This window comes from Artibeus jamaicensis, unplaced genomic scaffold (assembly GCF_021234435.1).
Source record: "Artibeus jamaicensis isolate MK-2021 breed Jamaican fruit bat unplaced genomic scaffold, CSHL_Jam_final contig_387, whole genome shotgun sequence".
Classification (NCBI taxonomy): Eukaryota; Metazoa; Chordata; class Mammalia; order Chiroptera; family Phyllostomidae; genus Artibeus; species Artibeus jamaicensis.
In genome coordinates this window covers 30,321,263-30,347,011 of record NW_026521812.1, presented here as the reverse complement: position 1 = coordinate 30,347,011, position 25,749 = coordinate 30,321,263, and the positions used below count along the sequence as shown (strand labels likewise).

General features: G+C 43.2%; 1 protein-coding gene across 2 annotated transcripts in view; it reads right to left on the bottom strand.

Moving 5' to 3' along the window:
• Positions 1 to 6,530: 6,530 nt before the first annotated feature.
• Positions 6,531 to 25,749, bottom strand: part of FAXC (failed axon connections homolog, metaxin like GST domain containing) — a 68,907-nt gene continuing 49,688 nt past the window's right edge. For both annotated transcript variants that reach the window (XM_037145481.2, XM_037145482.2), the window contains 2 exons: positions 15,773 to 15,889; positions 6,531 to 8,045 (listed from right to left, as the gene is read on the bottom strand). In XM_037145481.2, the coding sequence (XP_037001376.2) occupies positions 7,756 to 8,045; positions 15,773 to 15,889 (407 nt within the window). In that variant the 3' untranslated portion in view covers positions 6,531 to 7,755. The remainder of the gene's footprint in view (positions 8,046 to 15,772; positions 15,890 to 25,749) is intronic.

Genomic DNA, 25,749 nt, shown 5'->3' with positions numbered 1-25,749 from the left:
AACACATTCATTTGAAATTCTGTCAGCAAGTGATATGCCTAAAGAATCCATTACCTCTGTTCTAATTATGCAAGAGCTTTACAACTAAAATATTCTCCCAGCAAAAATTTGATATTTTCCCCATGGGTGTAAAGTTTGAAGATTTAAATTCGCAAAAGAGAAGTGAATTGGAATAAAGACATTCGCGGAAAGCTGTTTCATATCCATTAGTTATCATTTACACATCAAATACATACAGACCAAATATACAGAATTGTCACATCTATATACAGTAATCAAGAGTGCACAATTCAAGTCTATCTTACAATCAAGTTTACAAGTTTAAATATGGCTTTATAAACTACTAACAATAACTGTGGTAAAGTAACTCATAGGTCCAGAAATAAACATTGGAACGCTACCTCCACACTGAGGCCCTCATTCAGCAAGATGCTAGTCATGTGTTTGCAAAACAGATGGTGCAGGTGAATGTTTCCAGGGAGCGTCCACCCCGCGGCTCCCGAGCAGCTGAAATGTGGTTCCAATGATACCAACAGTGGTCCTTCTCATCTCAGACATCTGAAGATAAATCTGTACATTTCCCACACATTTGGAGACACAAGGTCATAAACAAATAGAAGACAGACATATCAATGACATGGTGATTATCAGGAATTATCAAAACATGTTTTTCAGATTGCTGCTCAAATCCTTAGGCAATATATCCTGCATTTGCATTATTTGAGGTTTCACCATCCTTTCTTTTCTACTTTTGCTTAAATTGGTGTACTGTGCAATCTTTCAGAAATTTTCAAGAGCTTCTAGAAAGAGTGATCAAAACAAAAATAAAATGAGATCTTGTAAAGGTGACATCTAATTATTCACTCTTCTCTGATCAAAAATGCCTGTTTAAGTAAAAATAATGAAGAAATACCTTGAGCTAAAATCATGCACCCATGCTTATTTTACATCCACTTTGCCACACATGTTACATGACACTCTTTAATCAGTTACAGCCTTCTAGATGCTACCCTGTGTGCTTACCCGTGTCTCTTTCTCTGGGCTCTGTGGAGTACAGGAGCATATTCCCTGTAAGTTTCTGTGTTTGCCACAGATTTCAATATACACACTCAATCAGTACAGCAGTGTGAGCAGCACGTGTACGTTTACAAACAAATATGCTGAAGGGCATGCTCAGGAACTTTTACTGTTGCAGTGAATGAGCACAGAGGTTCGGAGACCATTGCCTACATAGGGATGATTGGGGCTATCTCCACTTTAAAGGATTCTGTACAGCAAATATACATTACTTTGTACAATTTATATTTGTACAATGAAAACTATGTGCCACAAACACGTTTGAGAGACTAGAAGGGAGCTGCAGAATCGCAGACATGAACACAGTGGGGCTGGCCACTCTCAGATTCTTCCCTGGTTCCCAGGAGTCACTGCAGCTGGGACAATCCGGAAGCATAAAAATATAAACTGTGACAAAGATCATGTTACTTCAATGCTTCCTGCACCTGCCACTTGTACGTCTATATACCATTCTCCTGGAGATTGTATTTTTTAAATTTAAAACCTGTACTTTAGTAAGATGCTAGAACCTATAAAACTCCCAGTGTGCCTGACACCTCTGACCCACAGCCATACCACTGGTTGCTTTTAGCCCCTGTATCTGTCATTTTCCTTCTTTCTTCCTACTCAGTGGAACTTGAATACCACCAAATAAAGGACTGACGTCTTCAACTTCACAGCCATCACCACCAAGAAACCATCACCCTCATCATCAACGTTTGAGTTGTCAGATACTCTGCACGATGCAGGTCACTGGGAAAAAACATATGTTTACAGTAAGCATAATCCCATGAGACCGATTACTCGATGGGAAATCACTTTGACAGGAGTTACACAAACACGTCACCCTTAATGAAGAAGAAATTCCTCAAAAATTTGAGCATCCTAGTTTGGTCTAGTCAGCAGCAGTTGGAGAGCTTTGGTTTGCGGACAAGTTCTCTGCTTCATCAAGAGCCAGAGTGATTGAGGTGGTCACGGTCAATGAGTGACTTTTCTTCCAGCTGTTTTTCAGTATTCTCTGTAATCTTCTCTAAGGAGCAAGGCCACTATGTGGCTGCCTCAAGTTACCTTAAAGATGAAGAAACCTTAAATATCTTTAAGATATTCTTTAAAGCCCTGGCTGGTGTGGGTTAGTTGGTTGGAGCATTATCCCATAACTGAAAGGTTGCACGTTCAATCCCTAGTCTGGGCAGGTATGTGATGCAACCAATAGATGTTTCTCACATCAATGTTTCTCTCTCCCTTCCTCTCTATCTCTAAAAAAGCAATGAAGAAATGTCCTTAGTGAAGGGGGGGAAAGATATTCTTTAAAGTCAAGACTGAATGTCTGAATTTCTGGTGAGGAATTCAAATGATGAAAATCCTGGCACTAGCAGGAGTTCTGCAGGCAAGAAGCACCTCCTACCTCACTCACCAAGGGGGTCCTTTTGAACTTTGAAAGTTTTATCTAACCACTGGCAGAAATGGAATAAAAGTCAAGCACTCCCCAATCACATGCAGTTGATCCCTGGACCTGTTAAGAGGGGTGGCTAGAGTTCAGCATTTAGACTCAGAAGTATTTTTCATTGAATGTACTCCCATCAATTCTTACTCAACTTAAACAGCACTGTGTAAAGGAGAACAACCTGGGTCATAGTCAGGAGCAACAAAAATAACTTTACCCTGAAAGTAGGAGGAAGGAGAGGGGAAGAGATTGAGGAGAAGAAGAGAACCTGAGTTTTTCCTACCAACAAATGTCACTATCCTTTTATGGAAAATACCTGAACAATTGTGTGGATGGATTCATGCATGCATGCATGAATGAGTGAATGAATGAATGAATGAATGAATGAATGAATGAATGCAGGAAAACCTGCTCGTGCAGGCCTTTTTCTTGTAAGGAAAAACCCAGCTTCCTCCCTCCCACCTCAGTGCCAGGCCAGTCAGTCTGTCCATGCAATGCAAAAGTGATGAGTTTCAGGGCTCAAATGAAGCTCACCTGGCCCTGAACTAATTTTAATAGATTGACCTTTTAGATTGTTAATAGATAAATGACAATGGTGATAACAAAACCTCGTCACTTTCAAAATGCCAACTCTATCGAGACAAAGATATTCTCTCAATTAATGCAAGTCAGATCTTCGTCCTTCTTTCCCTGTCACTTAGAACATACTCAATAGGGATAATAATAAAGATTGCTTTCACTTGCCCATCCCATTCCAATTTTTCTCCTCTTGGGAAATGTTAAAGGCAAGAAAGAACACTAATGACAATTTTTAAAGACTCTTTGAAGAAAGCTTCTTCAGCTGGGGTTCATGAACCTTTTAAAGAATCCACAGATAATTTCAAAAGGTTTCTGAAATCCCCTTAACTTATATGTAAATTATATATATTTGCATATAGGTATTTTTCTAGGAATAGGGTATAGGACTTTCATTAGACACAAAAATTTTAAAGCACTGTTCTAGCCTATGGACCACTTTCTGAGCACACCTTTCCCATGCAGTCTTCAGGGAAGGAAATGATGAATGTTGTTTTTCTAGAGTAAAGGTAGATTTTAATGAGCTGATACGCCTTCTTGCAGAACCAGTGAAGTTGGGCCTTGAGAGGTGAGGATGAGTTGAGCCAGTGGAGAGGAAGGGTGAGCATTTCATGAGAGAGACTGGCATGAACAGAGGCACAGAGTGGGGGGCACATGAGGCATGTTTAGGGCACAGCAAAGGAACCAACCCAGATGTACCTGGATATCTCGCATGAAGGAGCTCCAGGAGACAAGGTGAATACAGAGGTGAGGCTACCCAGCCCTAAGGAGTGACCCTCGTCCTGAGGCTGTATGGCACCCCATGAGGGTTAGAGCTTTTTACAAAGACTGGCCTGATGGTGATAGGTGGCATGGGATGGGAAGTGGACAAGCACATAGAAGAAGCTATTGCAGAAGTCCAGCCAGAAGAGGATGCGCTAAAATCAGGGCACACATCTGCCCTGTTCCTCACTCAATCCAGTGTGGACCCCTGGGCCAGACATGGGGTTGGTGTCCAGTGGATAGTGAGCAGATGGGTATGTATGCTTAAAAGATAAATAACAAAGAATGAAGAATACTGGTGACTTGGATATCAATCCTGGTGTCACTCACTGAGCCTAGCAGTGCCTTGCAGAGAACAGATAATGAAGAACAGTCTCCTGAATTGGCCTGAACCAGGATGAACAGACATGGGGCACAAAGGTGGACGATTCCAAGCACTCTCTAGGAGGCTGGGAATGTACTAGTTCTAGGAACTTCTAGGATTGATCTCTCGGGGCATGTGTATTTTGACAGGAAATCAAATCAAAGTGGAATAATAACAAGAACAATCTAGGGCAAAGTGAAAGCTCTCACCCAGTTCCTGGTCCTGCCTTGCAAATAAATATTTAGTGACAGAGTCAATAATGACCTCAGGGCTCTCTCGTAAGGGGCCTTCTAGAGCTAATCCATGGCCTCACCAAACACTTCAATGATTCAATACTCTCAAATAACCCAAGGAAAACCCATGAGACTAATTCTCAACACTTCCTTTCTGGGACCCCTCTTGTCTCACAAAAGCTTGTCCTAGTGCCTCAGTACACACCAGCAGGGCTCCCTGGAGGACCAGACATCTGTTGTGATTCACGTCCCAGTTGCTCTAAGTCTGTGATCAGTCCTCTAGGTAGCCCGTGGCCTTGGTAATGTCACTGTTCACAATTCATTATGTTACAATAACAAAATGATAAACTCTAGCAATATAGTTCACTTCTGTATAAATTTATATTGTCCTTATATCTACTCTGATATATGCAAAACATACTACCCTGCTCATGAATCCGGATGTGCGGGGTTGGGGAGCGCCCAGGGAAGTGGATAGAGGGGCAGAATTTGTTTGCACAGTGAGAGGCAGAACAAAGCAGGCGGCCCACGGCTCTTCTGTCCAACCAGAAGCATAAGTTAACATCCAAGAGCACACTTCCTTCAGTTACTTTCCAGTGAAAACAAACACAGACGTTCAACAAGTGAGCCAGGTGACCAAAATATCCCCTAATTTCTTGATGTTAATTTTTCTAATAAGTAGCACCTGTTCATCAAATTGGAGCATGCTTCCAATCTGGCTAGCTTAAGAATAAACCACGTAAAATTAAAGCCCTCTGAATAAAAACCGCATAAGTCATTCCCCACTACTGTGATTTTTGTCTTGGTCATTTTGCTTCCTCCATTACATTATTGGGAAAGTAAAACCTGAATATGTTTTAGGCTTCCAAATCAACTTGCACCTGCAAAATGTTGACGACCCCATCGTGAGCTGCCAGGCCAGGACCCAAGTCCCCTGGTGACAGCGCCCATTCATGCTCCTGTGGGAGTTACCTGGATGGAGTCAACTGCTCCACAACTTCCCTTTGAAGGGTGGCTCTCCACATACTGGCTCTCCAAGTAAAACATAATAAAAAATACGTATTTTTGAATCTACAGACTCATAACTTGATCACTCTTGGAGTGGACATACATCAAACAGTGCTATACAAGAATAAATTGTAGGCAAAATTTCAAACACAACTCTTTTCAGGTGTGGGTGGAGAAAGGGTGACTCAGTCTTTATGGAGACAGGTCCATAGTCTACCTGTTCATTACATCCACACTTTCAGGTCCGGAGCGTCCCTTGTCACACAGAACTACCTCCAGGTGGCCTCGGGACACAGTTGCTAGTGAGAGAAAGCAGCAAACAGTCCTTCCAAATGAAACTGGAGACAAAAAATAGGTTTATCCATTCATATCTTCGCCACTACATTCTCCGTAGGCATCAGTCCTCCCAAAAATAAGTCATTTTAAGAAGATACTAACAACAAAGTAATCTGAAGAATAAGGTATGTCAGCATTTCTTCCAGTTCCATATCCCCTACACAGTTGTTTAAATGGTAAAAATCCTCAAAAACTCCCCCGCCTTATGTCTCTGTGAATCCATACCATCGTAGGTTTTGCAAAAGCTATATTCAAAGAGTCTTTCTGAAGAACTTCTCAGAAGAGATTGCTGTCTTTTGAGAAATGCCTCTTTAATCCCATCATGAACAAATCCTTACCCATTCTGTCCAAAGCAAAGCAGAGCATAAGCTTTGCAGCTGTAAATCTCAATACTGAGTCTATTAACCCAAATCCACAGCCACCACCCCAGGAGCTTAATTTCAACCTAAATTTCAATGAAAAAATGTTTTAAGTCAACAAAAACTGTGTCTTCAGCAATAGAGCGCCTTAGTATATACAGTAAATACAGAGTTCATGGGCACTAAGGGGAGGGTGGAGTGTGGGGAGGGAACGAGGGACCCTTAAGAAACACTAAATTTTGTCCCCAGCATTGTCCCCCTCTCACTGGGCCATGGCTGAGAACGCCAGCAAAGCTGCGTTAATATAACTGCATAGAGTCTACACTGCACACAGTGCCCGATACTAATAACATGATCCTCCTCCTCCTTCCCCTTTTCAATACCACCCCCCCCCCCGGTGTGTTTTCAAAAAGACGTTACAAGTTGGCAACTTCTGCTTACAAAAATCAACCAAATACTTTCTCCTCCACTTCCATTAAGCCCATCATATTCCTGAGCTTTATTCCCACCAAATAAAGCAAACACAGGCAACTTAATACACAGAAATCAGCAAAGGATGACATTCCAGTGTGCATTCAGGCAATGAAAGAAAGGCGCTTCTGTGAGCATACATGATTAGAGACTATTTGTAGCTGTTGATGATTTGTGAAAATGTTTCCACGGTTCTTTCAACAAAAGATTTTGATTCAAACAAGATCACGAGAGGGATGATGACCGAATCCTGACTGTGTCTGCATGTTTCACTTGCTCAGGTTTTTTGAGGGACTGTGGCTGCTGTTGCCTGAATGTGAATTCCATTGCCTTTGAAGAATTCACACCCTTCCAATGTGAATTCAAATATTCAAATTTATGAAGCACAAGAATAAAATGTTGTGTTTATGTCACACCTCTTCCAAGAGGTGTAAAGCTCCAAATGTGACCACCTGAACCCTCACAACACCCCTGTGAGGTAGGTAGGCGGAGAGTATTGTTGTCCCCACTATACAGGTGGGGGAAATGAGGCACACAAGAATTAAGGGACTTGCCTGAAATCACACAGCTAGTCACCGGCAGGGCTTAGAGAAAAACTTACACTGATTAGCACCTAGCACAGTGCTTTGCACATAGCAGGTGTTCACTGAATACCTATGGATTTTATTGGACTTATATCTCGACATACAATATACACAGAGAAGACAAACAGCATAGAACATTCATCTCCTACATTTCTTCTGATGCCATCTCCCATTACTTCAAACCCTGTTGAATGAAGGATGTTCAAGAATTCATCTCACAGCTAAGCCCTCAGGCTAAAGAGGATCAACATAAACAATCTGAGGAAAACCTGCTCTTGCACTTGGTCTACCTCACGATATTAGTTTTCTAATGAAAACAAAAATGGATTTCAGGAACCATGCTGACAATTTTTTTTTTGCCTGTTTGTTTGAAATGGAGCCATCTGAATGGTTCTGTGTTTTGTTTGTACAAAAAAGAAATAAGGCTGCTGTAGTCCAGCTAGCTTGTGAGAACTGTGCCAAGCACGAAGATCTCCTCCAGCTCAGACGGATTTCCACCTGGGAAACTGGACCGAGCCCCGGGGTGGCAGCCACAGCAGCAACGGGCCGGCGGGGCTGAACGTCACTTGCACTGTTCGTGGTCTGTGTAGTCATCCATGTCCACGTCAGAATCAAAGAGCGAGTGTCCAGTGAAATCCGTGTCTGGGGTTCTGGAGAAACTGTTCTCTGCTCCCTCATCTTCGAAAGTCTCTGTCCTTGAGTAGAAGCTGAAATCCGGCAGAGGCGTGTGGGTTTTGCTGCCTTCGCTGCTCTCCTCGGACTCATAGATGGTGTTGTCGTCGTCATGGTGCCACTCCGGCCAGAACTTCCTCCTTATCCTCTCACAGTACATGGCGAGGTTGATCAGCTCACCTGCAGTGTGGCAAGGACAGCGAGGGTTAGTTCTCAGAGGCCGCCATCTGCCCGCCACCTGGCCTTCTGGGAAATTTGGAAGAACAGGGCGGGTAGACTTTGAAAATGTTTTCCAAAGAGGAACTGTCAAAATATTTAGATTTTCTACACATAATAAGAAAGGTAAATGGGAAAAGCTAAATTCAGTGAGGGGCTGGGAGACACATAGGACTGAGTCCTATGAAGATGACATATTGGGGGTGGTGGTCTATCCAAAATGGTGGCTACACCATCATAATCTGGCTTGTGAAGCACTTAAATATTTTATGTTTACATATCAAGAAAACTAGGGTTTCATCTCATTCATATTTAAATTAATTCGTGGTCTGTGAAAACACAGCAACTGATCATTGGATTAAACAAACCAGAAGTAATCATTCATCCCACAAATATGTGTAGTGTTACTACAGGCTGGATACTGGGCCAAGTGGTTGAGAAATGTTATGTTGAGATGGAAACTTTCCTCTAAATAATCCATAAAGTGGATAACTCAGAATTACCTTCTTGGATGAGTGTAGTACCGACAGTAAAGCAAATACATTTTTAATTTTTTTAATTAAATTTTACAGCTGCATCCACAATTGGGTTCCCACTCAGTGACTGAACTACTTCTTCTTCACGTAAATCAAAGGAACACGGTGGGTGAGTCACCAAAACCAGCCAGGCATTTGTCTGAAACATGACACAGTATTGGGCTTTCATTTCCTCATTTCACATGAGGAAGGGTGAGCTTTTGCCTTTAGTCCACCAGATGGCAACATTGCTCATAAACATGTAATTTGTCACTGTGTCTCACAGGACTTCATTGCGCTAAAAATATTCTTTGGATGTTTATGTTTTTAAAGTTATATAAACATTCATTTATTAGGTAGGTAAATAATCTATGTTTTACTGCAGAAAATTAGACAATATAGGTAAGCGAAAAAATAAAAGAATTATCAATAATCCTATTCTCTATAGTATTTTCATTTACATTCTTCCAGAACATTATATATGTATACATACATTTATATATATTTACATTTGCTGTGTAGCATTTTACCACATAGTCTGTTTCCTATCCTACTTTTTCCACTTAACAAGATATAATGAAAATGTCTGTTTCACACTATCACCACCTTGATAATTGCATAGCATTTCATTATACAAATGTACTATAGTTTTATTTTGTCATGGCTCATTTATGTTGTTTCTGTATAATTACAACCTGTAACTACTCTATTTTATTTTCTATCAAAAAAATAATATATCCCCATTTTGGAAAATTAGAAGTCTGAATAGAGAAACTATAAATTATAAAGAAGAAAACACAAAGGATCTATAATCTCATCAACCCGAGATAATCAGAATCAACATTTTGATGTCATTTATCTCAGTATTTTTTCTATTTTTTTATTGTCATTATTATTACCTATTACTTTCTATAATATTAATGCAAATGTATTCCCATGTCATTAAAATTTTTCAAAACTTGATCGCTGTTCTGCTTAAATAAACACACCCCCACCAAGCACAATAAAGCAAGTCTCCCTGCCTCGTGGACCCTGGAAACCACTGTTCTTGCGCTGGCTCCAGGCCACCATTTCAGTCCTATCCGATCACAGCAGCTCAGTTCACCCTGTGTAAGAGCCCATTCTGATGGCTCCCTATGCAGAGATTTTTATGTACACGCTAAAGAGTCAGAATCAGAAAAGCCAACGTCACTGTCCCTCTTGGAAAGATGCATGCAAAACCTTCACTTTTTTTCCTCTCCCTCAAGGAAGCAGTCATGCGATGCACCTCCCCAGGCATTGCTGCCAGTCACTGGTAACCAAGAAGAGGATGAAGCTGTGTAGGCAACAGCAAGGAGGTGGGGATGGGGAAGACATCAAAAATGGACTATGGTCACTCCACAGCAAGACTGGGGAGTGACCTGTTTGCCTCACTCAAGCCCATTCCCTCGGAGCTGCTAGAAGTCAGAATCTAGTCACAAGATCCACAGGAACTACTACACCATCTCTGACGCTATCCACTCCCTTTGCAGCTGTTCTCTCCACAGCCCGTGGCTTTACCTTTCTCCCAGGAGACCTGCCCCCTTCATGACTGTGTGACATTAATACCACTTAGTGTGCAATAATAAAAATTAATAAGACTAGCAGACAGACACATAGTCCTTACTGTGTACCTTGAAGTGTTTTTTTCACTGTTGAATTCACACTAACTCCCTTAGCCCTCGCAAAAATCCTCAATCAGGCAGGAAACAATATTATCCCCTCTGTAATGGGAAAACTGTGGCAGAGAGGTGACTAAGGTCAAGCTCTAGATAGTGCAGAGGCAGGATTCAAACAGAAGCCGTCTCCAGCCTCTATGACCTCCACTACAACTCAACTCTGCCTCTCTACTGGTGAGTTGACAGTCGGCCTGGGAATTAACAGCTTTGCACCATCTGTCACAGAGTATTTTTGTAGGGTCTCAAAGAATTGTAAGATGCTGCCCCTCCAAGATAATGTGTTGTCATGAAGGAAGTGATTATTCCATCCTGCATTAAGAAAGGGTCTGTCTGCCTTGATGCGCAAGGACTGGGAGCTCACACACCCATCCTCAGGTCTTGCCCCTTATAAAGAGTGAAAGTCTGTAATTGACTTCTACACTTATCTGGCTTTGCCAACCCTTCCTGTACCCAGATTCTCCTCAGCAGACCCAGTCAACGTGCCTACCAGCCAAAAGAACAGAAAAAGTCATCAGTAGAAATAGGTCGTATATAGTATGTGTATGGGGGTAGGGGGGAGAGTTGACTATTAACATAAATGCCTGTAATGAAGATGTAAACTTTGTGAAACAACAGAAAAACTGCATTGTCGAAGTGTACTCAACAATCAGATAACAATTTCATCTATCTGGTAAAAATTAAAGTCTAATGATATCCGATGTAAACGATAAGGCACTGTACTGCATGGCTGGTAGAAGTCTAAATGGCCACATCTTTGGAAAGTAATCTGATGTTACCTATTGAAATTTTAACTGTAGGTATCAGACCACTTTTAGGACTCTACTAAAATAAAAGCATGTAATATATATAATGCAATTTCATCATTTAATTTTAAAATAGTAAAAACACACCAAAATAGCTATATATATGTACATAAATTTGTAGATAAAAAAGAAAGACACAGAGGATTTACTCCAAATCTGTAGTATAGGTTATTGCATGGAGGGGGGTGATATTGGACATGGATGAGGAGTCATAAATCTTTAAAAATACACCTATATTATTCAACTTATTGTGACAATAAATAAAAATCCAATAAAATAAATTAGTAAAATACCAATGAGTGATTAGTGATCTTCTCAAACACCTGGAGAAGATATTTATCAGAAAGCCAAATGGCCCTATAACCAGAGCACATTCCCAGACAGATAAAGAGCTTTTCTCTAGAGTTTCTCAAATAGAAATATCCCTGAACACTCTGGAAAAAAAGTGACTTTTTTTATATTCCCATGACATTCCAATTTCTCTAATATTCAAAAACATTGAGTCCAACTTGACACTGAAAACACTGTCAACCAGACCCAGAACCCAGGGCTCAGTTTCTCCTGCTGCCGATCACGCATGGCAGGCGGGAAGGCGAGTGAGACAGGGGCCTGCCAGCATCTCCCAGCATCTCCCAGCACCACCTGCTCAGCCCTGGTCATGAACCGGCAAGTATCGGGAAAACATGGAGTTGGCACCACGCACCTGACGTACAGGCATTTGCTCAGCACCTCCCGGCTTCACACCGGTGCGAGATGCTGGCCCGTGCCCTTGGATGCTCCATTCGCATTCTGCCACACAGGTGGGGGCCACTGAGACTGTCCTCTCAGAAGGGTCCTTAGCAAACCTGAATGCTCTAATGAGGACACCACCTCGCCCTCATCGCCTTGAAGCTGAAAGATACTAACTCGTAGACTTCAAACTCCAAAGACCCCCCAAAGTCATTTGAGCCAGCCCTATGCTGGGGCCTGAGTGCCCCCAACAACCTCTTCCTGGGAATGTCCACGTGGAGAACAGGAAGAATGGGCACTTACGTGTTTTTCAAGGATATTGGCATTTTCCCACCTTTTAAACAATCAAATAATAAGAAAAAATGTAATAAATAACTGTTGGTAAAAGAGTGGCCGATAAAGGTTTTTCTTAGAACAGAGAGGTTTTATTTCTCACAAATTCAGAAAAACCGAGTTAGGTGCTGTGGTCTGGATGTGGCTCTGCCGGGTGAGCAGAGGGTTCGCCGAGCCCCTCCCCTTCCGTCCCTTCGGGTTCACGCTCCTCGGCCCCCCAGTTCTCCGGGTCTGCTTTGTGCAGCGCCCGAGTCAGCCTGCGTTTCTCTAATAAGGGTACCCTGAGCAAAATAGCCAATGTGAATGCTCATTAAGAGCATTCGTGATGATAAAATTGATACTCTTTTTTGATTAAAAAATGGCAAAAATTTCAAAATAAATTACATTTGACCAACTGAGGAACAAAGTTGAAGTGCTAAGAATACTTGTGAGAATAAACCGCAACCGTCTTTCTAGAAGCAACTTAGCCATACAGACCAGGAGCTTATGTCCTTTGAGACAGTAACTTCCCAACTCGAAATCTGAGGAAATAGCCAGCAATAAGCACTAATATATACTTATACAATAGTCATTAAAGAATGTTACTAAAAATTACATAAGGTAGCCCACAAGTCCAGAAAAGACTAATTACATAAATTATAATGTAGCCATAGGAATAGGATATTATACAACTACTAAATAGTTTTGAAGAATATTTAATAACAAAGGAAATGGCAATAATACATAGTCAATGTAAAAACTGGAGGCTATGATTATATCCATGTCATGATCCCAATTTTTAAAAATATAGACATACATATGCTTGATAAAAAAATGAGGATACATACCACAATGTTAATAGCAGTTCTCTGAGTGATAGGGTCATACTTTTTTTTTTTAATTTTTTTAACTTTTCTATCTTTTCTAACTTTTCTCCAGTAAGGAAATAATATTGTATATATCTACATCTACAGAGGTAGATATATAAACAAACACATAAATATTTTAAGAATTACTGAATATTCACAGCCTGTCCTTTACTCACCTAAATTAAGGAATATTTCTTGCTAACCTAGCAGTTCCAGAAGTAGCTTGTGTGGCCAGATACTGTGAATAAGATCTAGAACGAAAAGCTAATATTTACACACACACATACGGTGTCCCACAGCTGAGGCGGAAATCTGCCTCATCCGAGCCTTTCACACTTCTGGGTTTGAGCCAGTTGCAACTCAGCCAGGCTCTTGCTTGTTCCTACATTTCCTTTCTCTTGTTACTTCTTGGGAAAGTTTCCATCCCACCCCCCACAAAAAGGCAGAGAAATAAGTTGAGACCAAATTAGCAGTGTGCCTGCATATTAGCAGTTCAGATCAAAATGTTTGGAAGGAGCCGGGGCCTAATGACTCCAATGAGATTTAGAGATGCTCCGCACTTTAATAACTGGTGCTACCCCTGTCCCCAGGGAGAGCTGGAAGCTCCTAATTTGTTTCAAGAATCAAAGCACATCCAACCGCGTGCCAGAAGTCCCCTGCAGATGATGGTGTCAGATTCCCCCAAATGTGTGTCTCAGGGTGGGACTGGGATCAGGCCTCCAAAAGGCTGATCGTTGCTCTAACAGGAACATTCAGTGCTGCAGGGCCTTCCAGGAAGTAACAGAAGTAAGGGCCAAGTCATAAATAAATTAACAAAAGACGCTTCATTTCTGTAAGTAGCAATGCTATAGAATCTGAGAGTGCCACTGATGATGGATTCCTAAATGCTCCTGACTAAATAACTGAAGACCTTAAGAGATGTGTGTGTGCATACGCATAGGGTGTATGTGTGTGTGCGCACGCACATGAATGTGCTTGGTCAGGAGTGTAAGTTTATGTGTACAAGCAAGTGGGGGCGTGCGTGTGTGTATAGAAGTACGTAAGTAGCTGTGGGCGTGTGCTGGTGGCTGTGAGAGGTGGCCGGGCAGAGAAACACAGGGAGGGAGTAGCAAGTAACAAGAAGGGAGAGTAAATATAAAACACACTCCAACATGAACTAAAAGGAATCAATCTACTGTAGACCACCATGATTTAAAATGGAAAACCAGTATTTTAAAAGCTATAAATATCACCAATAAGACAACGTATTCAATTTAGATAAGTTCCAACACATCACAAGACAAGGAACATCTCCATGCTGATTATCTGGGAAGCTAGATATCAATCCACACTATCTCTCACCCCACTCAGCTGAAGTCCCAGAAGACCTTCCATCTATGCCTAAACCATCCCAGCCAAACCTGGTCATGCTTCTGGAGCCCCAGCCTCACCAACAGGAGGATCTGAAAAGTGACTCCTGTCCCCCACAGCCTGCTCTGAATTTCTGGGCACGCACCTGAATGCACATGAACATACACACACAGAGCTACACCCTTCACCAGCCAACCTCCCCACCCACCCACCCACGACTGCTTACCTGCCTCAATTCCTGTACAATTCTGCCTTGCCATTCACTAGTGAGCTCATCTACACCTCCAGCCTGCTCGACTGGGCCATAAACACTTCAGTTAACTCTTGTCAATCAATCCGCTTACCCAAACCTAAATATTGAACCTTGGTCCCCACATCCCCAGCCCCCAGGCACGTGTTTAAGTACTGCTTCAAAGTGGAGATGACTCTAAACAGTACCACCCAGCGCTGTGAGGGAAGCCTCCCCCAGGGGCCCGGGCTGCCCTGGTTGTCCCCCACCACACTCCACCGCACACAGACACGTGCAAAAGCACACACGCAGGCAGGCACACAGGCCAAGACCTGGTTCTGTGACATCAGCCCTGATTTTCCCTGCTCTGTGGCAATGTGAATTTACTTCTGGCTACCACCCTCATGCCCATCCACCAGCTCGAGTCCCAGGCATCCCCACTTCTACCCCTCCAGTCTAGAAGTGTACTTCTGATGGCCTTACAGCCAAGATCACACAATGAAGATACAAGATTGTGTTTCTTTGGTAAAAATGAACGTATAATAATATTAACAATAAAACTTTGCATAGCACCAGATTTACAAAGCATTTATTGACATTTTCCTCATTGCCTGTATGATCTATAGACACTTCACTGAAACAGGAGAAAGGAGGGCTTTGAACTCAAATGACACAGGATCATGTACTTTTACCTACATGTGAGATATGTAAGATCAAGTAAGACAAAAAGAGCATCTGAGATGGGCAGTCAGCCCATCGTCCCCACCACACTGTGCTTACTGTGGCACTGGATATGCCAGAAATTGGTAGGCAGCCACCGTGCCAGGGACTGTAACAAAGGCCAACAAAACAAGGGCACTCGGTAGAATTCAAGTCCTGTTTCAGCAACAAAGGCTCCATCTACCGTGTAAGCATCTGGGAGAAAAGCCCTGGTGTAGAACACGGCACAATTGTGTCAGTTTTGCCAGACACACTGTGAACAAGATGGCAAGTGAGAATCTCAGTCTGTCCTCCACCTGGACATATCCTGAGCACAGAAAAGTGATCCTGGCTTTGGGTACCACAGCCCGGTGTCTCCATAAAGCACCAGCAAGCTCACAGGCATCGGCCTGGAGTTCTCCGTTGTATCACCCAACCCTGCACCCTCTCAGCAACTCCCAAAACCTGAAGAGGTTTGTAGTGCTTGCCTTTGATCAACCGCTCGGGCCTCGTCCCAGGTAAGGTCCACATTGCCTGTGCCAAGTGTCCAAAGACAGTGGCGTCAAGAGTAGAGAGCTTGGGCCCCATGATGTACTTCTTGTCACCTGCAGCAGACAGAACGGAGAGGTCACTGCTGGCCTGCACCACCCCCCACAGTCACAGACATTCAGCACACTTGCGTTATACGCTCATTTAACTGTGCGTGAATCCAAAACATTGCAGAGTCAAAATGCATGCACCCTTTTTCTTAAAAAAATTAGAAACAAAAGTAAAAGAAATAATTCTGTGATATATCAACCCATACAACAATGAAGTAGGGAAGTAACTGGGAAGGTATCAAGATAAACAGATATGGGAGGAGGTTTATAAAAAGGACAACCAATCCCCCTCAGACCTCTGGGGGAACTTCTTTGTCTCCACTTCTAGGGATTGAAGCTTGAGAACCCCTGGAAGTTCGCTTAAACCTTCTCACAAGTAGCCCCAGCCAAGCACACCCAACCTCAGCACTTACTTTATCAAATTAATACATTTCCTTGGGGAAAGTGAGAGGCCTAAGCTATCTAAGAAGTCTGGAGGCACGGTTCTCCATGACACCTCTTGGTCTTGGCAAGGTTCTCACCACTGACACCAGCTTCCCCTGGAAACACTACCTAAGGGAGAGCTGTCAGATTACAGGCTCGGGCCCAGAACCAGGCTCTGATATACGGATGCTTCATACTTCTGCTCCCATCCCTCTTTCCCACTACCACTGTGACCTACCTCAGGCCTTGTCACCTTAACTATCACATCTGACCTATGAAAATTACCCCAAGCTTGTCTCCTGGGCTACCGTCGGGTGCTGCAGCAGAGAGAGGCAGCATAGCAGGAAGTGATCTACCTAGTTCACATCCTGGACTTCACTGTGGAAGCCTGGTCCTTATTTAACCTCTCAAAGCCTCAGTTTTCCCATCTGGAAAATGGGGATGATGTTAACGGTGCGCATTTCTCAGGGTTGTTGTGAGGATGAAATGGCAGAATACACGGAAAGCACCTAACACATATCTGGGCGACTCAGTAAACATCAGCCAGCATGGTGACAGTCCCTCTGGGTCTCCAGTCCACCCCACACCCCTGAACTGAAATCTCCAAGACACTTTCTCATCATATCACCCCCTCTCACAAATACCTTTAATGGTTTACAAAATGGGTTATGAAATAAAGTCCAAACTTGGAATCCAAGCTCTCTGCCTCCAACCCACATTGCAGCTTTAGCCCGCATTCCTCTCTTTCTCTAGCAAATCTAGGGCACACCCCGCATGATCCAGGACACTTTATGTTTCCTACTGCTACACCTTTGCTTATGCTATGCTTACCCTTCTCCCTGCCCTGAAAAACCTACATGCTCCCCACTTCTCTACACAGGATAAATCCCACCCATCCCTTGAGGTCGGGCTCAAGCCTCCTTTCAAAGCTTTTTGTGTTCATCTATCTGGTGGCAATGGGGGCTTTTACTTCAGACAGCCCTAGGTTCAAACTTCACTTGCACGTGTACAGCCTTAGAGAACTTTAAGTCCTTTAATGCCCATTAACCTCAGTTTCTTGAACCATGAAATGGGAAAACATCACTAATTGTTTAGAAAAATAAATGAAATGACTTGAGGGGGGCCCGCAGCAGATAGGTCCTGCCTCTTCTCATCCAGGCCTCTGAGTTCCATTCTGCTCTATACATTGGTTGTTCTTCATGTGTTTGTTGTATCTCTCCAACTTAATGGCGAGCTCTTTGAAAGTGTGATTTCTTCTTTGTATTTAACAAACTCTGACACAGTGTTTACTACATGCCAGGCACGGTTCTCCTTGCTATATGCTACAAATATCCGCCCACGTCACTGTTCTTGAGTGGCAAGCCCAGAAAGTTAAATATCTGGTGACAATGCATAAGCAAGCTGGGGGGGTGCAAGTGCACAGACCGATGCAAACGAAGCTGGAGGTGGGCGGAGATGTTGGTGAGCCCTGCGCTGGCAATCACACCGCAGTTTACACATACATCAAATCAACCCTAAACTTACACAATATTGTATGTCATTTACCTCTCAGTTTTAAAAAGTAAAAATTAACAAAAAGCCCACTGTGTGAAGCTGGAGGTGATATTTTAAAAAATCATTTCCACTCTATCTTCCACATGGACCAAGGAATCACCCACACTAGTACAATACGCTGAACCTAACCAAACTGTCTTTTCCAGTGAGGACAAGCAAGTTGTCCATGCTAGAGCCCTTAGGTGTCTTCCCCTGTCAACCAACTTCTCCATCATTTGAATTTTAAACTGGGATCTAAACCCACTACCCAAGTACTGGGAATGCAAGGGAAAAATACTAACCCAGGCAAAAAGAACAAGGAGAAACTAAGCATATCATTTGTTCTCAAGAGTGTCAGTTACTTCATAGCAGTATGTCCCGCTGGCTCCATGCCTCAGCCACACCCGTGCTGGCACCAGTGCTGTAGGCAGGCAGGGGGCCCCGGGCCCAGGGCTCTCGGCCCACCACCCTGCTAGTACAGGAGGGGCGTGCCAGCCAGTGCTCAGCCACTCAAGGCCTGAATGGGGAAGCTCACCACCTGGAAGCCACAAGAGGACTTTTAGAGACTATTGTGAGAAGAGCTGGCTACACACCATTTCACAGAGATCTGAGGAGAGCTTTCTAATCAAAAGAAGAAGAAACAAAAATGTCAGTCTCTTCAAATTGCTAAAAAGCCTCTGGGAAATGCCAGAAGAATAAAGTCTATGAATTGTTAAGCCCACTATACAATCCAAGGACAGGAGGATAAATGTACATTGATTTTAAAAAACACTTCAGACACCTACAAATAGAATTCACAGGACCTTGATAAAAAGAAAAAATAATAAAAATATAATCATTTGAAACCATGTGTACACTAGTGCATCTAGTGTTCAGCCCAAATTTGCCACTGGCCTCAGCGACTAGACCTGGAAGGACACTGACTGGGTTAGTAACAGACGCTAAGGAAGCTGGCGCCCAGGCCTCCTGACTTCCGGCCCAGCGTCCTTTGCTCGGCCCAATATGCCATGTGGGTCATCATCCCAGAGATAAAGACCTGTGGGACGGCGAGGGGGCTGAGCTGTGAATGTTTACAAAAAGATGTGTTAGCCAGTAAGGGATACAGAATGTATGGGGGGGAACCCAGAAGTCTCCCGGTTTTTAAAAGGTGCTAGCAAACAAAATTGATGGACTTTATCATTTGTGGAAACAATGAATGGCAGAGACAAAGTTATATGAGTGTACACGCAAAACAGTTATAAATTTAAAGAACATAAAAATAACCCCTGTTATTAAAAAGTCCTTAGAGTGCCCAATGGCAGGAAGCTTTTTTAAAACATTTTATTTTGAAATAATTTTAGACTAACAGAAAAGTTATAAAAATAGCAGAGTTGCTGTATACCTTTCAACCAGCTGCTGCTAATATTAACATCTTATATAACCACCGCACGTTTATCAAAAATAAGAAATTAACATTAATACAATACTATTAACCGCACTACAGACGTCATTCAAATTGTATTGGTTTTTCAACTAATGTTCTTTACTGCTCCGGGATCCAATCCAAGATCTCACATTGCATTTAGCTGTCATTTCTCCTTAGTCTCCACAACCTGTGAAACTGTTGCCTTCCCTGGTCTTCTATAATCCTGACACTTTTACAAAATCCTAGTCATTTATTTTGTAAAACGTCCACCAATCTAGGTTTGACGAAGGTTTTTTATGGTTAGAGGAGGTGGTACATTTCTGCAGGAACACCACGTAAGCAGTACAGCACCCTTCTGCGGTGGTTAATTTTGTGTGTCGACTTGACTAGGCCATGGAGTGCTGAGTTCCTTGGTCAAACATTATTCTGGGTGCTGTCGTGAGGGTGTTCTTGGATGAGATGGACATTTGGGTGGTAAGAGTCATTTCAGCAGATTTCCCTCTGGGCTGGGGGTGGGCCTCATCTCATTAGTTGAAGGCTTGCACAGAACAGAAAGGCTGACTCTCTTCCAAGCAAGAAAAAAATCCCCTCCTGCCTGACCACTTTCAAACTGGGACGTGCATTTTTTTCCTGCCCTCGGACGCAAACTGAAACAGTGGCTCTTCCTGGGTCTCGAGCCTGTGGGCCTTCAGACTCAGACTCCACCATCACCCATCCTGGTCCCCGTTTGCCAACTCACCCTGCACATCGAGGACCTGTCGGCCTCCATAATTGCATGAGCCAATTCCTTATACTAAATTGTTATACTAAAAATTTTTTTTTCATTTTTCTATTGGTCTTTTTCTCTGGGGAACCCTAACACACCTTCTCAGGGCATCAAATCAAAGGGTCCAAAAAAAAAAGGGGGGGTCCATAATGTCCATGTCTTATGACTGCACTTTTAACCTTGACCATGTGCTAGAAGTAGTATCTCTGAGTTTTCTTCACTGCAATGGTACTATTTTTCCTTTTTGCAATTATTAATCTTAGGAGAAAACATTTTGAGACTTTATAAATATTTCCCCACAGACTTTGGCCCTCTGATTTTAGCGTCCACTGGTGGATGTCATCTGAAACAATTACTACTATAGCATTTGCCTAAGCAAGATTTTCTGTTTATCTCATTTCTTCTACGTGTATTGATCAGAATTCTACTGTTCACTCCATCCCTCACTTATTAAGGTATTCAATTATTTATTTAAGTATGCACTTACAAATATTTGTTTTTATTCTATGCTTTTATAATCCACTACTCTCATTATTTATTTTGGTGCTCAAATTGTTTCAGCTTTGGCCTTTTGGACCTTGGTGGGAAGTGTTTTTTCAAGAGGGAACTTGAATTTAGACTTGACTACTTAGAGACAGACAAACCAAGCTGAAGTCTCAAGTCCGCAGCACTCCCAGGTTTCACCATGTGGTCCCACATCTCACGCCCAGAGGGTTTTAACAAAAACAAAGCACTAAGGGCACTGAAAGAGCAGGCTTGGGTGATGAGGCCACTGGAGCTGCATATTCAGTAGCCAAACCACCCCATCGGCTCTGTTAGGGTGGATGAGGAATATCAGAGCACCTATAACTCCCTGCGTGTCTCCAGGTTGGAAGAATGGACTGGAACCTCGGGTGAGGGTAAATAGAGGTTGACTCTACCACAAACCCTGGGAGGTGAGGGACCCAGGCTTCATCAGATTGCCCAAGGGATGCTCCACCAGCAGCTTTCAAGCACCCAGACTCTGTCCCCGAGGGTGCACAGACCTCCTCACTGGGAGGGTAAGCCCATGTCACAAGAGGGTGTGGAGCACACCCAGCCAACGAGGTGGGGTGACTTCAGGGGCCCAGTGTAATTTTAAAGGCCTGTGCGGCTGGAACTTCCAGTAGCAGGGAGAAAATACAAGACCATACAGCCAGAGACGAGGGGCCATGTGGTCCTGGAGAAGGAGAGACTGAGGCAGGAGCTGGCTGCACTGAAGGCTGGGAAATAATACCTGGTCCTGGGTGTTTCTAGAATCTGATCTTACCTCTCCTTGATGGCTTGGGCAGCTCTGCCCCGCATGAGAAAGTCTATGTTGTGGATGCAAGAACCACTGGGGTAACACAAGGATAATCAAAATTGAGTGGGGGATACTAAGTCATGAATAACAACAATCTTCTCGGGCCCTGAAGGATATTTACTCTTTATACCCAAGACTTGAGCATACAGTGATCACTAGTCAAAACCTTAAGTGACCCATTAATTCCAGGTTGCTTATCCTGACCTTCAAGCCTGAACTCTGGCCCTTCCCACACTGTCTTCCACTTCTATCATGAGCCGCAACACAGGGATGACCAGGAGACACCAGGATGCAACAAAAGTGAGAGCACGTGGAAAAAACTGAGCATGTCACCTGGTTCCCTCACCCCTATTTCCTGCCCCTTCCCCAATAGGACTGACTGAGGCAATGGCTGGGCGATGATAGGGAAGGGAAAGTGCAGACAGCAAAGCCACACCATTGTCCAGGGAGAACTAAATGAACATGGAATCTCTGGAGAATGGCCAGAATCCAAGCCTGAAGATTCAAGCCAATCTGAGAGAACGAGCAAGCCGCAGAGCTGATACATGCTGGGTTTGGTAAGAAGGGGAACCGAGGGGAGGAGAGAAAAGCAGAAAGCAATGTGGATCTTAAAAGTCCCACTGGAGGGCAGAACCACACAACAGGACAACTAAGAAAGCGCTCCTGGTCCAAGGCTGTTTGTCTGCTGTCTGGCTCTCAGCTGCCTTCTTGGGGAGGCTGTGTGAGAGCTGACAGCAGAAAAGTCTCTCCAGGCCCAGGCGGGACAAGCCGAGGCACACCTAGCATGAACACTTAGTCAAACATGCCTGGTGCTCATCACACCACCACCCTTCATCTCTTCTTTCCCAATGACTTCCACTCCTCTACCCTAACCCTTCCCTTACCATTCAGATCAAGTGCCCCTTCCTCCACTCCATGAAGTCTACCCACATGGCCCCAGGGCACTAGCCCCTCTCAGTGCCCACTCCTCTGCTGGGCACAACAGCTCAGAGCACACTGCTCAAGGAATGGCCGGGGGCGGCAGCAGCACACAGCTTCAGGTCCCACCTACTGAATCGGAATGTTGGAGAGTGGGACTAGACAATCAGTTGTAACAAGCTGTCAGGTCAATGTCTCTGACAATGTCAGGTCAATGTCTCCAGGCATAAAAAGCACCTGGAGAGCCTGCAGTTCTTGGGCAAGACATTGAGCAGCACTCTTCCCGGTGACTCTCATGATTGCTCAAGTTTCAGAAGCATCAGTCTACACTAGAAGAAATCAGCGGTCTTAAACTTGAGCATGCATCATAATCACCTTGAGGACTTTTCAAAAACACTAATCGATGTCCCTACTCTTCACCAGGGGTTTCTAAGTCACTAGGTGTGGTGTGGGACCGAGGATTAGCATTTCAATGAGATCTCACATAAGGCTGATGCTGCTGCACAAGGACCACACTTGGAGAACCAGTGATCTAGCGCACCCTGTAGGTAACTGACAGGTGCCGCCTCAGTCTCGTGTATGTGGATGTCCTAGCTCAGGTCGTTTTCAAGCTCCTTGAGGGCAGTAACCTTCTGTTTTACTTTTCTGTCCATTTGTTACCTATCAGCATAGAAACCATCAATGAAGGTGATGAGAGCCTTAATTATTTTTTTATCTCTGTCCTTCCTTAGAATGGAGAGCTATTGGAAGAATTAAAAAACACACTGGTAATAATGTGAAAGCACTTTACAAACTGGAAGGTGCTGTTCTAACATGAGGTGTCTTATACTCGCCGCCAATAACCAAAATAAGCACTGCCTGCGGACAGAAGCAGTCCAACATCTCTCCCAGGATAGAAATCCCTCCTCCCGCTTCCCCATCACATATCTCTCAGCCCCAACCCCACAAGAGGCTTCTCCATCCCTTCTTGGGCAGGGCAAACTATTCTATGGTTACCTAGCTCCTGATACTGAGACAAAGCCTGTCTCCTTAGAACTACCACCACTGACCCCAGCTCTTTCCTCTGGAATTACACAAAGAATTTATGGCCATATTTCCTCTTCCTAGGAAAATAAGTGTCCACAGTCATACTTCTAAGTAAAACTCGGTTCCTTGTTTTCACGTATGTCATCGTGGGAGTGTGGGTAGGAAGGTTATGCAAAGCACTGAAACTGCTATGGAAATGAACCTCTGATCACATCTGCTTCCTCCATTACTACTTCTATTCCCAGAATCAGCCACTACCAGCTAACAGTCACCATCAGCACCACTTACACCATTTAGCTAAGGTTTCAAGTGCTGTGAGTGGCAAAAGATAAAAGACTTGCTTTGCTAGAAAACTGTAAGTTCAAGAGAGACATTAAAGAGAATAATCATATTTTAAAGCACTCATTTTTTTCTATTAATCTAAGAAATAAAGAGTAATTGTGTCTCTTACCCACATAAAGTTCCCTATATGAGAGCACAGATATGATTTATAAGCAGGTAGTTTCAGAGTCAATGTGGACACCATTCATAGTTCTAATTGTTCCTCTCACCTTTAATTAACTGGGAATGTAAGAAAAATTGAGAAATGAAGATTTTCAGCACTTTCCCCAAGGACAGAAGAGGTCACAGTCATCTTGCCAGTCAAGTTTCAAAGAACACACTCACCCCTTAAGCTTTTTTTTTATCATGTAAATCTCCCAAAGCTACAGGGAAAAATGAAATCTACTTTCTGTTCTTTCTTATACTCCTGATCGGACTCTCTTTAAAGAGTGCTTGTTCATATTCCCAGCTGGAATCACTCAGTATGTGATTTTTTTTCAGCCACTTGGAGCAGGGAGGAGAAGCTACCTTATATGTGAGTTTATTGACGGTCCTTAAGAATAAATCTCAGAATTAAAATCATCAACTTCAACAACTTTCTGATATGTACTTTTGCATCAGTTGGCACCAGTTGCATCAATTGGCTCACACTCTAAGAAAGGATAAAGGTGGGTAGAGGACTAACAGAAGAAGCCCCTAAATTTAATCTCTCCTCAGATTTCATTATGGAAACCAACTAGACAGTCCCGCAGTTTTCTGTAAGACTCTGAAAGAACACACAAGAGAATTTTTTTTAGTTTGTATGAACTATTCCAACCCCTTCCCAACTGACCACCAAAACCAATCATCTCACCTGTTCCTTCCAGTATTCTCTTTGACATCTTGACTCTTAACCCTATGATGAGATGAAAAAGCACATACATTCCCCACTACAAAGAACAGATGCACTTGCTCCTCTGCACTTCAGTCCCCCTGAGCACCTTCTGAACTCCACTCAAAGCATCCATGGGCATATACTGTAGTTCTAGAAAACTTTGCAGGAGTTGTGGAAAACTTCCCACACAAATGCAGACTAGGAAAGCACTCTGAAGAGGAGGCAAGTTCATGCTCAGACTCACTTATTATTAAATTAATATCATTTAAACAGCAGCTCCCAGTAGTCTTAAAGAATAGCATCTCTAATGACGGTGCACTACTATGACTCACTAATAATCAGCCTTATTTGTCTCTCCTCTTGAAGTTGCTGCAATACTGTTATTTCTGAGTCTGACTACATAATTGACTCAAACGGTAAGATTTAAGGGGCATAAAAGTTATATGGGGCTTCCCAGTTTCACTTTCCCAAATACGCCTTCTGAGGGTAAAGAATATGGAGCACTCGACTCAAACTATATCCCAGGGGAAGTTTTTCCCTTAATGTCATTTCTGTCTTGATTGTCCTGTGTTTGGGCAATCAGAGGAACCAGCAGTTCTATCTCTTTATCCAATAAAGACTATCTGGTAGCCCCCAGAGTCTGGTTTAGTTCATGAAGTGACATAATCAGACAGAACTCAATGTCATGTTGAAATCTGAGTTCAAACCCTTTTATAAGAAATTTGTCCTCTTTCAAGAAACCTGAATAGTAATAGATTCTCAAGGGAGGTCAGGTTGTGTGGGCATCAGGGCCGGACAAGCAGACTCCACATTCCCAAAGGACTTTTCTTCATTTTATGGATCCCAGGATCTTCATCCACTTTCAAACATCTGAACCATCATCAGCAACTGGTAAACAGTTTTAACCATCAGAACTGTTCAGGCCCTGCCCAGATCCCTAAATAAGGTGGTTTGACTCAAGATACAGGCCCCTTGGAAAGAAATCAAACTACCATCAACCTCATTTTTAAGAGTGAATATACCATACCTTCCCAAATGATACACCCACGACTACACTGGGCATCACAAAAAAATCCTGCATGATGCTTCTTTTCAAGTGCAGGCATTTTTATCTCTTCCTCTGTGGGAGGCCTTGCATCCTGACTACCTAACGGTGACAAATGCCCCTTACGACTCTCCCCAGAACAGACCACTTCATCAAGGATCAGTGAGAATCCAGAGACAGGAGCCTCTTGTGAGCCAGGCTCCATAATCTCTGAACACATCCAAGTTTCTTCAC